Here is a 17,437-nt window from a genome sequence, read left to right as displayed (position 1 = left end):
ACATATAATACAATGAACTCTTTCATAGTTGCTCCAACAATTGAATGCCAATAATTTCCCTTCTGACCCTAGAAATCTAGAGTAAGTCTTAGGGATTTTTTTAGATACGTTGATAGGATATAAAGGACCCCTATATCGACCTCTAGATAGATCTAGTTGGTGCCTTTACTACTTGGCTATAGTCTTTCCTCCCATAGTTAGTCTTTCCTCCTAGAGTTTGTTAAGCATCCAACACAATCTATTCCCATCTTTTAGAGGATTCAACAAATAATCAATCAATTGTCTTCTTAGTGCAAGATAGGTTCCTTTTAACCGAATCAATACAATTCAATATGCTTATTGCCATAATGTCTAAAAAAGTTTAAAAAAGTGAGACCACTACTTTTACCTTTAAGTCATGTTTTAAACTTGATAAAATTCACAATAACATAATATATTATATTTTAAAATTAAGAAATATAAGTTATACAACCATAAATAAATCATCAAGAGTACTTGAGCTTCTAAATCAAAATTTAATATTATAACAATTATATTTATCAACTATTATACCCCCTTCCTCCCCTTGATACTCCTAAAACCGGAGCTTTAAGATTTGCGCTTCGTGATTACCATCTCCACATTTTTAGGACGACCCAAATCCTAGTGGAGGTGTCCGTTCGGAGGAGGGTGGACTTGCTCTCTGGAACCGTAGAAACTGTGTAACGAATTGGGGAAGAAATAGAAAATGGAGAATTAAGATGTGAAAGCAGAGCGTTGTGTGGGCAGGATGGCGGCAGAGAGCAGGTTGCGTAGGAATGAATCATTGAGCCCCCTTAATCTTGCTCTCATAAAGAACGAGGAGGAGCAGGAGAGGGAGAGGGAGAGAAGGCCCCTGGTGTCTGTTTCCACCTCACAATTCCGGGGACCCCTTCTCCCCACTGTGCGGCGCAGGACTCCTATTCCTCCGCGTGATTGGTACTTCCCTTCTAATGTTCGCCAGCCCCCTTTACACTCTCCCATCCGCAACCATGATCTCTCTCAAGTTGAACACTCTTCCGCCAATGAGGAGGAGGACTCCTCACCTGCACCTGCACCGGCGGAAGCGGAGTCTCCTGTTCGCAATCCTGACTCTCCTTTTCACAATCTTCGCATCAGTAACCGTTTGAGCTCATCAAAACTCGCCTCTTGCACATCAATTATACAAGGATGCTACGGGCAGCTCAACTTTATGGTACGTATTCATTTTTCTTGCCTGAATTGATCTCTGATCTGAAGCATTGATCTTTCCAGAAGCTTGTACTCAAAATTATGGGCCTTGAAAAGCTCATGGCTCAAATGATCTGAAAGGGAAAGTTATATTGTTTTGTAGCTAGCAGTGACTTGCTTTTGCTGTGCGACTTATGCATGGCTGATGCATAGCAGAGCGCATGAATTGGAGGTGGGTGGGCATTGGTTGTTGCTTGTTCCTTGCTCTGCTGTATACTTATGAATTCAGTACGTAATAGGTGTGGTGTTGGTGTCATCAGGAACGGCTCCGTGTATACGAGCGCATAGAGGAAGAGGGAAGGTTAGCAGCAACGGAAATCTGGGCAGCGCTTGTGTCTGCTATCGCGGGAGTGTATTGGCTGAAAGACGTGCGGCGATGGAGAAAGGAAGTTGGGGAGGAGGAGGAGGCGCCGCTGAAGAAACGAATAGCGTACCGGGTAGATGTGGTTTTTTCAGTTTATCCATACGCGAAGTTGCTTGCGCTGCTGGGGGCAACGACGATGGTGATAGGGATAGGAGGGGTGGCGTTGAACGTGGTGGAGAGTGAAAATTTGGCAGATGCTCTGTGGTTGTCGTGGACATTCGTGGCGGATTCAGGGAGCCACGCGGACAGTGATGGGTCGGGGTCTAGGATCGTAGCGGTGGCCATCACCGCTGGTGGAATGCTTATATTCGCCATGATGCTGGGCCTCGTCTCCGATGCCATTTCGGAAAAGGTCGATTCCTTGCGCAAAGGCAAAAGTGAAGTTATTGAACGCAATCACATCCTCATACTCGGATGGAGTGACAAATTGGTAATCGCTATCTTCTTTTCACCTTCCCAATGCTAGCCTCTCCGTCCCTATATCAAACCTGTAAATTCGTGGGCTCCCCCAACGGTGCTAGAAATCTCAGGGCACGGAGAGTTTAAAATAGGTCTATGAGACCAGTTGTTTCTACAAGCTCACCCACCATTAGCTTAAGTTTATCGACGGACGGTCCACCACTAGATACCGCATCGAGTCTGTGAAATGCTATGCTATCCCATGTCTGATTCCCAATTTTTTAGCCCTTCCTCTGAATTAACAGTTCTGACTAATTGTCTTATCTTTGAGAGACAGTGCTTTTGTGGTGGTTTAATTTATTCAACAATATGCTGAAATATCCACCAATACAATGTATTATGATTATAGAAGCAGGACGAAAACACAGTTCGTTTTTCTTTCTACTTCAACAACAAATTAATTAAGTAATGTTCTGATTTCCTGACCTGTTACAATTCGTTGTAGCGTTCTGACGATTACTTCACATGAATCGTGAGCATCCACTCACCAAATGTATTCAACTCTAGCTTGTAACTCATTCCCAGGTTGCACGAGAATCCACAGGTTTTTCGAACATCAGCTTCTTTTCACACATGTTCTTAGCACATCTCCCAAACCCACTTTAACCGGAAGTTCCCGAACCTTTCGGCCTCTGTCAATTTTTCGCAAGTTCTTTTTGCATTCAATAAACCGAGCTCCCTTATTTCTTTTTTGCCGTTGCTGTTCCATTAGTCGCCATCAAGACCAAGAAGATTGGCTGTCCTGTAAGTCTCAGGTGGATTTTATCACACTCAACAGTCTCTGGATTGAATGTTACTTAAACCTCACACTCGTTATTGAGGGTCGGTAATTCCTTAGCTTCGATCAGGGGAAAAACTCCCAGAAAGAATTTACCAACCATAAGCATATTTCATATTCCCTTTTTTTCCTCCCGCAATGAGTCGCATGGTTATGTGAAAGCCAGCATAGTAGTCGGTTTAAGAAAATAGAGAAAATGGCACTTGATATGTATGAAGACGACCCAGCTACTCCCTTTGCCGTCGTTTCCTCTCCAGTACTTTCAGTCAGTCGTTCACTACTCCAAATCCTCCAACGCAGCTCTCAAAATTCTCACAATACTTTCTATTTTTAATTTCTTCCTTGGCACTGCATTCTCACCTCTAGACGACCCTGGTGGAAGGGTTAATATGGCCGAAACTGAGTGAAAACGCCTACAATTAACTTCTATGATGCTTGAGAATTCTAACTTGCTTCCCAGGAAATAACAGCTGATTAGGCTATTTTGGCTTCACGGCAGACACTTCATAATACGAGTAAAGGGCATCGACCTGTTCTGAGCAATTGGGAGCCAGCAAAATTTCCAGATTCCTTTAAACAATTCCAAAAAATATTTTCCAATTCTAAAATTATCCCGGGGATGACTTTCAATCTCGAAGACAATGTTCTCGGAGATTTTTTGTTCTCCAGAAGCAATTGAAGTTTGCAAACCTGCAGTATTTCATTCACTCTGAATTCTCCAGTTTGCCTCTTCTGCCAAAATTCCAACCTCTTATCTACTGCCCCCAACATAACTGTCCAATCTTCTCGAAAATCCACTTATTGTCCCTTGCACAAGACTAGTATAATATTTGTTTCTTTTTTTTTACCGTTATATTTTTTATTTTAACTTATAAATAGAAGAGAAATATACAATAATAATATGAAATGCTAATGAGGGCCTTAACATTTACTTAAATTTATAATATAAACTCATACGCTAAGGGGCGACATTGCAGTCCTCTCTACCCAAATTTGCTTGTCAAGCAAATTCAGTCTCGGATGCATTAAACTCTGTATCTTCTACTAGCAGGTCGTTTTGTTTCACTAAGTACTTTTTAATCACACAGTAAGCTCCCTGGTTTCAATGATGGCTTCCAAAATTAAGATCAACTTCCCTTTGTCATCCAAAGGCGGCAACATGGTAGGAGATATATTGTGCCCCAAAACTTTCATCAAACGTGAAACATGAAAAACATTGTATACCTTGCTGCTTGCCGGTAATTCCAACTCATGTGACTTCTCCAACTTGCTTGGCAAATCTGGAAAGGACCACAAAATCTGGGCTTGAGCTTCTTTGAACAACTCCTTTTAACTTTAAGTGAAGATTGCCTATAGGGCTGCAGTCTCAATTAAAACAAATCAGCAACCTCAAAATGTACTTCAACTTTATGCTGGTCTGCTTATTGCTTTTGCTGAGCTGGGGCTTGTTGGGGATTCTTTTGGAAGGATCTCATGATGTTTGACTTTGCTGTAACAAATCATTAGCCTTTGGTACTCTACTATCCCCAAACCTAAGTCACAAGATTTGAGTTCAAGTTTGACAACCATGAAGTTCAGATCAGGTTCAACAAGTCAAAAAAGTCCAAAAAGAAATTTGACATTAAATTTGCCTTAGGTAATTTAAAAAATAAATAAGTATATGCTATTTATTATTGAATGTTTATGAGTTTCATGCAAAGAACTTTTCAATTCAAACCGAGAAAACAAAAGATCTCTCCATGTCCAACAATATATCCAATAAATTATCGAAATAGTTTGACATTACAAAATAGATTTGAAATAATTACAAAAAGATCACATTTATAAGATGTCACTAAACACCTTATTGTGCTCGTTCAACAACACCTTGACATCTGAATGATAAGTTCTCCTTCTGCTGTGTTATGTGTAATAGTAATACATTCAACTGCCCACTTTATTTGGCCACGTCTTATCAATCTTTCCATCCTTTTGAAGGAAATTACCCTTGGTCCACCATTTGTCATGCCCCTAAGAAGAATTTTCTTACTATTCCCTTCAAATTTCATCTCCATAGTTTGTAAATTTATCCTGAATTTTCCAAGTGAATGTAACCACTGATTCCTGAGCACTGCATCTGTATCACCAATGCTCACAACATATAAGTCTTTTTTCGGCTTGTACTCACCTAACTGAATATATAAATTTGGGATCTACCTTGTGCTAGTGAGAATTAAAACCATCTGCAGCCATTGCCTTAAAGCCTTCAAATTCTTCTGTTATAAGCCCCTTGTCACAACACCCTCTTTAATGAAATTGTGTTGTGCCTATATGAATAAGGGCAACTATTCGCTGCTCGACAACACTATTCTAACTCTAAAAGATTGTATTTCCAGCAAGCTAGTTAATTGTGCCATAACACTAGCCTTTGTTTTCTTTTTCCAACTCTTTTGATGAAGTATCCTCACTTGTTTCATTTAGTTTGCTGTTCTGAATTTTCTGAACTTGATTCAGGGGCTGTAAAGTATTCAAGTTGTTTTGCCTTAGCCTTTTAATATCACTCTTGTTAGTTGGGTCCTATGGTTCTCTTTATTGGAAACACAATCTTTTCTTTCTAAGCTCAACGAGTTGGTCATTATTGGTATAGGTGCAACACAATTTTATTGATATAGGTGCAACTTCAAGTTTCTTTCTAAGCTCAGTGATTTGATTGCAACTTCTTATCCTGATCCGAATTTCCGTGAGAACATTTTTTTTCATTTTTTTTTTGTGTTGTAAACTTGATGGCAATTTACTTTTTGAGGTTGAAGTTTCCATTTCCCCAGCTCTTTTGGTTGCTTCTTGTTGAAAGGTTTAACCCATCCTTTTAAAGGTTTAGTTAAGCCATCCACAAACAGAACTAAATGCTAATAATAATAATAAAAATAATATTAAATGGTAATGAGGGCCTTAACATTTACTTAGATTTATAATGTAAACTCATAAGCTAAGGGGCGGACATTGCAGTCCTCCCTACCGAAATTTGCTTGTCAAGCAAATTCAGTCCTGGATGCATTAAATTCTGCATCTTCTACCAGGTCCTTTCTTTTCACTAAGTACTCTTTAATCACACAGTAAGCTCTCTGGTCTCAATGATGGCTTCCAAAATTAAGATCAACTTCTCTTCCTCATCCAAAGGTGGCAACGCGGTAGGAGTTACATTGTGTCCCACAACTTTCTTCAAACGTGAAACATTGTATACCTTGCCACTTGCCGGTAATTCCAACTCATGCGGCTTCTCGAACTCTCTTGGCAATCCGGAAAGGTCCACAAAATCTGGGCTTGAGCTTCTTTAAACAACTCCTTTTAAGTGAAGATTGCCTATAGGGCTGCAGTCTCAATTAAATCAAATCAGCAACCTCCAAATGTATTTCAACTCTATGCTGGTCTGCTTATTGCTTTTGCTGATTTGGGGCTTGTTGAGGATTCTTTTGTAAGGATCTCGTGATGTTTGGCTTTACTGTAACAAATCCTTAGTCTTTGGTACTCTACTATCCCCAAACCTAAGTCACAAGGTTTGAGTTTGAGTTCGACAATTATGAAGTTCGATAAGTCAAAAAAATTGAAAAAGAAATTTGACATTAAATTTGTCTTATCTAGTTTTCAAAAAAATAGAAGTATATGCTATTTATCATTATATGTTTATGAGTTTCATGCGGAGAACTTTTCAATTCAAACCTACAAAACAAAATATCTCTCATGTCCAACAATATATCCAATAAATTATCAAAATAGTTTGACATAACAAAATAGATTTAAAATAATTAGAAAAAGATATCACATTTATAAGATATCACTAAACACCTTATTGTACTTGTTCAACGACACTGTGTCATCTGAATGACAAGTTCTCCTTTTGTTGTGTTATGTTTAATACATTCAACTGCCCACACTATTTGGTCATGTCTTATCAATGTTTCCATCCCTTTGAAGGAAACCACCCTTGGTTCACCAGTTGTGATGCCCCTAAGAAGAATTTTCTTACCATCCACTTCAAATTTCATCTCCATAGTTTGTAAATTCATCAGAATCTTCCAAGTGAATGTAACCACTGATTCCTGAGCAATGCATCTGTATCTGTAACATTCCTCCTTGAATCTAAATAAAGAAATGGAATTTCTGACCAAGGTGTTTTACCAAACAGTTGGCATGCATGAGACTGCTGTTAATTAAATGACCCATTCCTCCTTGAATCTAAATAAAGAAATGGAATTTCTGACCAAGGTATTTTACCAAACAGTTGGCATGCATGAGACTGCTGTTAATTAAATGACCCACTGTAGTTGGTTTCTTTTTAATAATCATAATCCAATCAGATCATCACTGTCCGGCATATTTAGTTTAACGTTTGCAAGGTTCGAAATATTGATATGTGAAGTACATCAAATCTCGAGATAAGCTACGGCAAGGTAATCATGCAACAAACTTTATAAAAGCCAAGATACAGTCAAATATTTATATGCATGGAATTTCATAGGGAACCAACTCAGACGTTAAGAAGTATGTGGAAATATAACATTCAGACTGGTATTAACAATGAGACACTGCCTATATTGGAAATGAAACAATGTGCGTTACCAATGATGCGAAATACGCAAGGAGTTAACAGACCTGTGTATGGTAATGAAAGCCGGTAAGGAAAACTGGGTATGCAATGGGACTCGTACAGTCTTCAACTCCCAACGCCAAGTCAACTTGCTGCCTATCACTCCCGTGACCTGGGAATAGTAAAATGGCCTTCCTCTATGCCGTATGCAGTCCCGCGAAAACTCTATCTAGATCTCAGACGTTTTACCAAACTCACTAACACTGAGTTTGTTTCTTGCTGACGACTATACTCTGCCCGACTGCAAGGATACCCCGCCTCTGCTCCTTGTCCACTATGGAGCTGACAACCACCTTATCAGCTGTAAGTACCCAACGCTGGCAATATCCTGTCTGTGCTCGATATTTATCATCTGATTTGATATCTAAACATGCTGTTTGCTGTGGAGTTCCAAAATTCTGAATATCACGCGTTAACTCAACTATTGTATCTGAAACATATAATGTGAACACTAGGTTTTTGTCTAGCTTCACTCATTTCCTAAAGGTTTTTCGTCCTTTGGAAAATCCAGTTCATTGAAGCAACCTGATTAGGATTTGAATAATTTCATATATTTGTTGTGTGAATCCCAATGCAAAAGACTTCCTTTTATCACCTCGAAGTGTGGGGAGATGCAAACAACTTAGCAATGTGGGATAAAAGACTATTTCGTCTTTTAGTCACTTAAGTCAGTTTGTCCTAAGTGACTTTAAATAATAAAGTACTTTACATTTCAATCCAATAAAATAAAGTGACTAAAACCTTAGGATTTCCCATTTAAATCTCATCAACTGAAACCCAAACTTCGTGTGACTGGCTGGCATCCTAAAATATATGTCGTTAGCCTATCTGGATGGAAAGATAGACCAACTAGGCGCCCTTAAGGCTAGCGCGGAGAAAGGGACATTACGGTATCACCAATGCTCACAACATATAAGTCATCTTTTGGCTCATGCTCACCTAATTGAATATATAAATTTGTGATCTTCCTTATGTAAGTGAGAGTTAAAACCATCTGCAGCCATTGCCTTAAAGCCTAAAAATTCTTCTGTTTTTAAGCCCCTTGTCACAACACCCTCATTAATGAAATTGTGTTGCACCTATATCAATAAGGGCAACTATTCGCTGCTGGACAACACTCTTCTAACTCTAGAAGATTGTATTTCCAGCAAGGTAGTTAATTGTGCCATGACACCAGCCATCGTTTTTTCCTGACTCTTTTGATGAAGTATCCTTCTCACTTGTGGTTGGTTTAGTTTGCTGTTCTGAATTTTCTGAACTTGATTCAGGAGCTGTAATGTATTCAAGTTGTTTTGCCTTAGCCTTAATTGCACACTTGTTAGTTGGGTACTATGGTTCTCTTCATTGGAAACACGATTTTTTCGTTCTAAGCTCAACGAGTTGGTCATTGTTGATATAGGTGCAACATAATTTTATTGATATAGGTGCAACTTCAAGTTTCTTTCTAAGCTCAATGATTTGGTTGCAATTTCTTATCCTGATCCGAATCTCCGTGACAATATTTTTTTCTTTTTCTTTTTTCTGGTGTAAACTTGATGGCAATGTACTTTTTGAGGTTGAAGTTTCCATTTCTCTAGCTTTTTTGGTTGCTTCTTGCAAAGTAGATGGGTTGAAAGCTTTAAGCCATCGCCTTAAAGGTTATAGTTAAGCCATCCACAAACAGAATTACCTGTCTTCTTTTTGATATATCAGTCACCATCACTAAAATGTTTTGTAAATCTGCAATGAATATTTCCACTAAACCCCACTAATGCCGTGCCAATTGCTTGAAGTTCAACTCTGGATCTTTTATTTATATCAAAATTGTCAATTAGTCTTTCCATAAAGTCTGCGTATGGCCCAATTTGATCTGTTAATATTATAGCAGAAATAACACAATAAAAAGAATGAATAACGCCAAACACAAAACACAATTGCTACCCTAGGATAACCCTCCAACTTGAGGGGGAAAAACCCAGCGAGACCCAAAAAATTACTCAGTGAATAATAATAGGGGTCTGAATTTTACAAAACACAAACTGAAACAATAATGAATTCTCCTCTGAGTTTGCAGACATTTAACAATCGATACATAGCATGCTCTAAATAGTAATATTGAACCTGTGATATATGTTCTTTACATAAGACTGCTAATAATAATGGATGCTACTAATATTCATCACCACAAGGAACATGCGAAAACAGTAACTTCAGAACTGTAACATCAGATGGATTGCGAATGCCATTTAAGAATAATAAAATCAACCACCACACAAAAGATTGACGTTTGTTGTGCCACATAAACTTGTTAATGTTTTGCCCAGAAATAAAACTAAACAGCAAAATAACAAAAATACAAATAAAAGATGTAAGACATTTATCCTGGGAAAACCCTTCCACTTCAAGGGGAAAACCCCACAGCAGAAATATATCTCTTTTATTGATAATCAAATGTTCGAATACAATGCTTTCATTTGACAATTGAAGGTCTCTTCAATATCTCAAATGATTCTTTTCAACATACATGCCTCTTTGCATGTCTCTCCAAGTCCATATAATAAAATGTCAAATATAATTACAAATATCTTCTTCAGCTGAAGATGACCTTAACGGTCATATTTCTATTTCATAAAATTAGAGAAAAGATCTCTAATGCAGGTACCATACACTCCCTCTTAGCAAGAGAGAGATCTTTAGTATGGTAGGCACCTGTAGTTGTGACTAGAGATATGAATGATAAATTCTCATCACATAAAGTATGTTATCTCAGCATAACATGATTTTCCATAATTACTGCATAAGCACATATAATTAAAGTCATGGAGTCATATGCACAACTTCCACTGTGCCTATTCGTAGAGGGTGGTCCATCATATCTACTCGTAGAGGGTGGAACAAAGGGCTTTCACCTCAGATTTATCCTAGAGAAGAATGCATTTCCACTATGCCTGCTTGCAGAGGGTGGTCTACCATACCTACCCGTAGAGGGTGGAACTAGGGCTTTCACCTCAAACTTCTTCAAGAGAAGGGTGCATTTTCACTATGCCTACTCGTAGAGGGTGGCCCACCATACCTACTCGTAGAGGGTGGAACAAGGGCTTTCACCTCAAACTTCTCCTAGAGAAGAATGCATTTCGAAGGGATTGCAACTTGAACAACATGTGTAAGAATGACTGAGATTCTCTCTCAATTGGGACTCCCTCTCATCAGGGACAACTTTGATCACCAAAATAAGGTAGCCAATTCTAATTGTTTTACTTTCACATAAGCTTGCAAAGGGTTAGACATCTCCCTCTGTCATGCAACCTCCTTTTGAAGCTGAATATACTTCCATCTGTTTCAGCCCAAGACTCTACATGATTTTGCACATAATCTTTCATCATCCCATTCTTGCAACTAGGAGAGATCAAATATAGAGATCAGTGCTATGTACTATTTGCCAGTAATATAACAAAACTTCAAGATCAATACTTATCTTTTTGCAGTCCAGTTTTCTAGTGCAAATTGTTAAAGAAATAGAGTCAGTGATTTACAAAATGCTAGCTGAAGGAAGCAAACAACATTCCCTCATAAAGTCAAGGAACCATAACACCTGCAAATATTTGTAGTGATTCCCTTGTACTTCAACAGCGGTGATAGCCAATACACAAGTCATCTTTGATCATACAGAAGCATTACTTCTTTGTGTTGTGTGCTCTTGCAATGCTCGCACACCAAATTCATCAAATGCCTGTCAAGATATCTTAAGAAAGAAAGAGATAAATCAAATAATGAAACTGAAATAATAATCAAGTCACGAACACAATGAGCATAACTCTGCTAACAACAAAAAGAACCAGTTTCTCAAATAACCCGATGGGAGGGAACATGAAGAAGAAAAGAAATCTCTGCTGATATACTCAATAAAAGTGACACGAGAAGACGCTTAATAGAACTGACGATGACCCAAAATTGACAATCGCCCCACACATAAGGAAGGAAAATAGACTCAGCATCTGAGTCATAAAGCATGAAAGCCAAGTCATAAAGAACCAATATGCTGAAGGGAAATATTCTGAGACCAAAGATTGAATGCTACAGAAGCAATCAAGAGCATCATAGAAATGAAATGGAGACCAAAAACTGAAGGAGGCAGAATGAACATAAGATGCAACTCAGATAGAAAGAAATGAATATGAAGAATCAGTGCTCCGCGAGATTAAATAAAGTTTGAAAATATCAGTATGTGAGTATAGCAACAGCAACTGGAAAAAAAGAGGTGTTCTCATTATCAATGCCAATTTCTCTTCCATTAGTCTCAATCCGGCCACTAAAAGTAGTGCTTTCAATGCGATCATTCTTCCATCATAATCCTACCTCTTTCATTGTCAATGACAACGGCTTTGCCTTAAACTCACAATACTTTAAAAAAAATATGACGGACCAAATTCTCTAGCTGATGGACATGCACACATCACACAAAAGGAGAATCGATAGAAAATGACTTAACACATAACTATGATGCTTATCTGAAGAGTATAAATCTAGCAGAATACTGATAATGAGATGTCTCTTTAGGATGACCAACTCAAAATTATCTTCTATTCACCAATTCATGCTGGACATAAAAGAACACAACAGTAAGCATAATACAATTCAATGTTCTGCAGCTCTTTTAATTTCCTATTCTTCACACAAAACACCCAACAATGTCTTATATAACAAAAACTCCACTATCATATAGACCAAAAGCATTGAGAAATACCAAGCAAAACAGTCTCTTTTTGGTTACATAATCTCATCGTAGCAAGGAAATCTGAAATGACACCAATTAAGAGTGTCTGTTGGCTTCAATGATATTAATGGTGAAGCACGATAGCAAAATGACCCACACAATAATCATCTGGAATTGCTGAAGCCACTTTGACGATGCCAAATCAACAAGACTAGATCACGTGGCATAGCATAGCATAATCAGCACAAACATGAGACTTAAGTCAAGTCTAAAAGCCATTTGACTGATGTTCGGGTTGAAGAAAGAAACCTATGAAGACGGTAGACAAAGGAATGCAGATCATAATTCTGAGCACTGACAGATTTAAATAGAAATCTTTCCACTTGGTCATTTTGAATCATGAAGAACATGGACTCTACAAAGAAGATAGAGTACATGGAGGCCAAATTGCTGGAATTGGTAATACAGCTATTGCTGGAATCGGTAATACAGCTGCTTCGGAGACACATCATAAAGAAATAATAAAAACTGATGTATATATATCCTTCACAGGTATGAAGGATCTCTCTCTCAGCTACTGAAATCATCAACACTTATGCAATCTGCATCAGATATACGAACTTAAGTGCTGCTATCAAACCCTCTCTGATACCACGTTAATGTTTTGCACAGAAATAAAAAAGCCAACAAAAAAAGAAAAAAAAAGAACAAAAGATGCAAGAAATTTATCCTGGGTGATGGGGCCCTAATTTTTGCAAATTAGGGCCTCCATTTGAGCATCCCCTTTAATCCTTTATTATATGACTAACACTACATGACATGGATTTCATCATCTTTGCCATTAACTTGACATAATTTGTCACCCAAAATTGAACAGTTATTCTTTGAGAATGAAGATTGCTTGTTTTAAAGGGTTTATTTTTAAGATTGTATGAATCTTTTTTTGGATTACAGAGCTCCGAGAAGAATTGACTACAATAAAAATGAGAGACAACTTACAGATTAGCAACAGCAAGAGTGGATATTTCAGATATCTACAGTAACCTTCCTTAGGAACACTATGTGCAAATACAATCAATGTATTATGAATTCAGTGGAGGTACAGATCAGGGAAGAGTTTCATTCTCATGAATCAACACATAGCACAATATGGTGACCCACAGTAAATGAATGTCCAACTAGCATACAGGAATACTCACGGCCAACGAATGCATACTAGTCACTGTAGTCACAGTTTATTGTTCAGGAACACTCGTAGCAATGCATAATTCATCCTTTACTTCTGTATGCAGATTGAAGGCAAGACACAGCAATATACCTTATCTATTATAAAAGATGATGCACATGGATATAGAAGTGTTACATAGCTCATCTGGACAGTGCATCCCCATAGGAAGGAAACATAATAGAAACAGCCTTTCAGAATGTCTCAGCCAGGTCTTCAAAGATCGCTGAGTCAAACTTATTTCCCCAAATTGATTAAGTGCCACAATGAATTAAAGAAAATGGACACTCATGGTTATTTTCCACAGATTAAAATTTTCTGAATGTAGTATCTTAATTTCTCTAATAAGAGACATAAGTCAAAAATAAATCAGTGTTGATCGTGTTCAAAACCCACAAACAGAAGCCAAATTTATCCAGTGATGAGTGTGAAGGATCCAAGTGTGCCTGATGATATAGGTGAGATTGAAGCAAGTTCTGAGGCTACACGATTTGGTGCAATTTATATAGCTCTGCCTCCTTAAGAAAATTTAATTTGAAAACATAAACCCATCTAGTATCTTTCTCTGCTAACGATATATATTTATGCTCCAGTCACTGCAATTTTTCTGCTTGTAAATAAACATAATCTGAAGTTGGAAAGGACCAGAAGCGATGCCTTTCATATAATTCTGCTATGATCATACAATCATTATGACCTCATTCAAGAGAAGCACATAGATGATCGACCAATTATTCCTTTGCATTGGCTCTGATGGAGCCTTGATTTTAGAGTCTCCACTTATGCTTTTATATAGATGTTGCTCTAGAGATATTACATACTTTAACCACTGTTGGTGGTAAAAACTATGTTTGAAGGTTGTTTCACGAATTCCTTGAGTGATACATACTGTTGTAGACAACATTTTCCTCTTGCAAATCACCCAAACTGAATCTCTTTTTAAATTTTCAACACCCCCTCTTGCCTTATCTCTCTGAGCAACTCCCTTATATCTCCCTCATTCGCCCCTATTCTCCTTGCATATATCCACCCTGGCAGTCTCCCATGAATGTGTGGGGGCTCACAACCACCAGTTCTATGTAAGGGGTGGGACATCAATGCAAGTGTCAGGTTCCCTGAACAACAACACATGCAGCCACAAAGTCCTATATAACTGCAGCAAACAGGCAGAGGCACATGAATTTTCTGCAACCATCATTTGCCCATGTCCAGTGTTCACCGTGGGCCAGGCACATAGATGGCATGAACAAGAAGATGAAGAATCTGATGGAGCCCTAATCTTTTGCAAAATTTTATGGTCTCTATTTGAGGAGTAATGTTGGAGATTGATAGAAATATAATAATTGATGGCAAGCAGTTATTGCATCAAGTTCATCCAATATGATGAACATATCCTCATAAAATATAGAACACTCTCAAGAAGAATACATTTTCTTTCCCTTATGGTTATCACAATTAATCTTATTCACACCAAACTGCAACCATTCAACTGATAATTCTCAACTTAGGCAAGACTGGCCTGAGTTACCTGCTGTTTTATCGACTCATTAAGAGCACAGTTGACACAGTTAAGAACAGGTTGTTTCCCTTATGATTTCTTACTTGAACAAGCATTAGTATTTCAAGTTGCCCTCAACAATTGCATGTCGCTTCAAAGTCTGTCGTGGTGGAGTATCTATCAACAATCTATTCAATTTGCAACAACTCAAGTGACCTGAAATTTAACTATGCTGTGATTGATAGCAGAGAGTTGGAACTGATTGTATGCAAGTGTCCAGAATTGCAGCGGTTTGGGTTTTGGACTAAATTGAAGATACAGGTTTATGGGCTGCAGCTGCAGCATAGGAATTATTTGTGCAAAGTGGAAATAATTCAAGAGAGTAAGTATGATGACTTTTTTGGTAGAGATCGTTCTGTGGCAGGGTCTCATATGAACATAACCACCAGAACTATGCTAGACAACAAATATTAAAAAGACAAATCTTTGTGGACACCCATTATCAGAGCCTTTATATTGTTCTCAGTTTCCAAGATATCAAGCTTGCATACCATCTCCAGCTTTGCAGAGGAATGAACAAACTTGAAACGGGGGCATTGGAAGATGTATATCTGAAGCCACGCAAGACAAAGAAGCCTGCCTAGTCAGTGTTGAGTCACAGTGAAGTTTGAGATTAACTCGAAAACAGTGGCTACAACACAAAGATGGCAATTATAAATTCTTCAGCGTGAAGGGGACTCAGTTACAAGATGTTTTGAAGAGGACTCCATGAGCTTCATTGAAAGTAGCAGATGGTATCGAATGTCTTACTGGAACGTGCCTGTAGAAAAAGAAATGGAAAACATCCATGTCAGATTGAAAGTGAATAAAGGAGTCATCAGGAGTCAGCACTCAAGCTTCAAATTAGGACGTTGGGACTTTGTCATCACACTGGGATTTTTCAACAGAGACACCGTGTGGGAAAGATACATATGCCATGAATCAGAAGGCATGCACTGCACATGAATATCATTCATGTTACGACAAATTATACAAAAAAAGTGGAATTAAAGCCTTGTACACATAGATTTCTGATAAAAGTTGGAGAACCAAATATCTCACTCCGAGCATTCCAGATTGCATAGGATGAAGCTTCAGACATGTGTTATTGATAAAAGATAAGGCTAGAGTGATCATGTTAAAAGGCTAGAGTGATTAGAAAGCTCACGGGAGGTATTCTCTAAAGATGTCTGATTACACATGCCCAACTGAATGACTAGTTAAGACACCCTTGCAATATTGACACAATGGCATTCGAAGAGTATACGAATGGAATAAGTCTCTAGTCACAGAAATTCATAAACAAGAGAGATTTTAAATTGCATATAACACAAACGATTACAAGTAATTTACAATTTTAATTAAAAATTTGGTTAAGGGATCAAGCGATTGCAACTCCCGATATGTTATTAGGTGAGATGAAATGGTGTGACTGCTTATACGCATGCCTTTTCAATCATATAGAAATAGGGAATATTCAGCACAAACGACAATTCAATATTAGACATTCGAACTAGCAATTATAAGAAGATGTAATATATTTATTTGTACAGAAGGAAAGTGAGTCTTAATATGACTTTGTAATAAGATTTCAATTATTTTATTTTAATAATAAATTATAAAAACTTTTTGTTTATTATTAAAGGCATGAAGAATTAAACTGTAGATGATTCGTCCTTTATGATCATTTTTTGAATTTAGTGAAATATCGAATTGTTTCCACATCTGTGTTTAGTTTGTTTCCCTACTAGAGGAGTTAAAGTTCAATCTAGACTGATTTAAGACTGCATATATATTTGACTTGTTGCATCTTGATTATTTAATTGTTGAGAGTATAAGTGCATAGAATTTTTTAAAGTTGTACGTGGAAACTTTCATTGCAGTTGACTTTATTGTCCATATATCTTTTTATTATTGAAGGCAGATAATCTATAACTTCCTTCTTACAAGCATCAAATTCATTATTTACAAATATTATACAATTCATTCAATTCAAACGCTTAGCATTCAATTTCATTTTAATGGCGTTCAAGGACTTTGCCAACTGGAGAACTCTCCAAAGCTTAAATTCACTTTAGAAGAGCTTTGAACCAAGTGATTAGGTTCAAGGAGAAGGTCTACTCGCCTAGGTATAGCAGAGCCTAAAGTGTAGGGGTATCAAGGTGATTCTCATTCGTTGGCCAGAGTTGATTGTGGAATCCTGTTGGAGATGTGACAGGCTCTTGGATTTCCAATCTGCAGTTTTGGTAACCAACAAAATCTTTATACGATGAAAAGTCAGACACCAAAATCAAAAGATCTACTGCTAAGGAGTAGCGGGCGAAATTAATCTGTAAGCATTGATCGAGGTACAATTAGTCATAATTTGCACTCAACAAAGCCTATGGATAGATAATGGCAAGTCTGTACCAAAGGTAACACAACCTACACGACATAGAGATAGTTATTTTTGATATGGAGAAACCATCGTGAGTGTTATCTTACATGCGCACAGGATGCAAAGCTACAC

The 17,437-nt window shown here is 37.7% G+C and overlaps 1 protein-coding gene across 6 annotated transcripts in view; it reads left to right on the top strand.

Moving 5' to 3' along the window:
- The first annotated feature begins 576 nt into the window (after positions 1-576).
- The window catches only part of LOC149538764 (ion channel protein), a 211,838-nt gene continuing 194,977 nt past the window's right edge, over positions 577-17,437 (top strand). For 3 of the 6 annotated variants that reach the window (XM_089800088.1, XM_089800086.1, XM_089800090.1), the window contains exons 1-3: positions 633-1,213; positions 1,352-1,420; positions 1,509-2,042. In XM_089800088.1, coding sequence (XP_089656214.1) covers positions 770-1,213; positions 1,352-1,420; positions 1,509-2,042 — 1,047 coding nt within the window. In that variant the 5' untranslated portion in view covers positions 633-769. Of the gene's footprint in view, positions 1,214-1,351; positions 1,421-1,508; positions 2,043-17,437 lie in introns of all 6 variants that reach the window. The other 3 variants (XM_089800091.1, XM_089800087.1, XM_089800089.1) reach the window with 3 other exon arrangements.

Source organism: Cupressus sempervirens, chromosome 9 (genome assembly GCF_028749045.1).
Source record: "Cupressus sempervirens isolate cs-2001-9-10 chromosome 9, ASM2874904v1, whole genome shotgun sequence".
NCBI lineage: Eukaryota > Viridiplantae > Streptophyta > Pinopsida > Cupressales > Cupressaceae > Cupressus > Cupressus sempervirens.
This window is presented reverse-complemented; position numbering and strand designations above follow the sequence as displayed.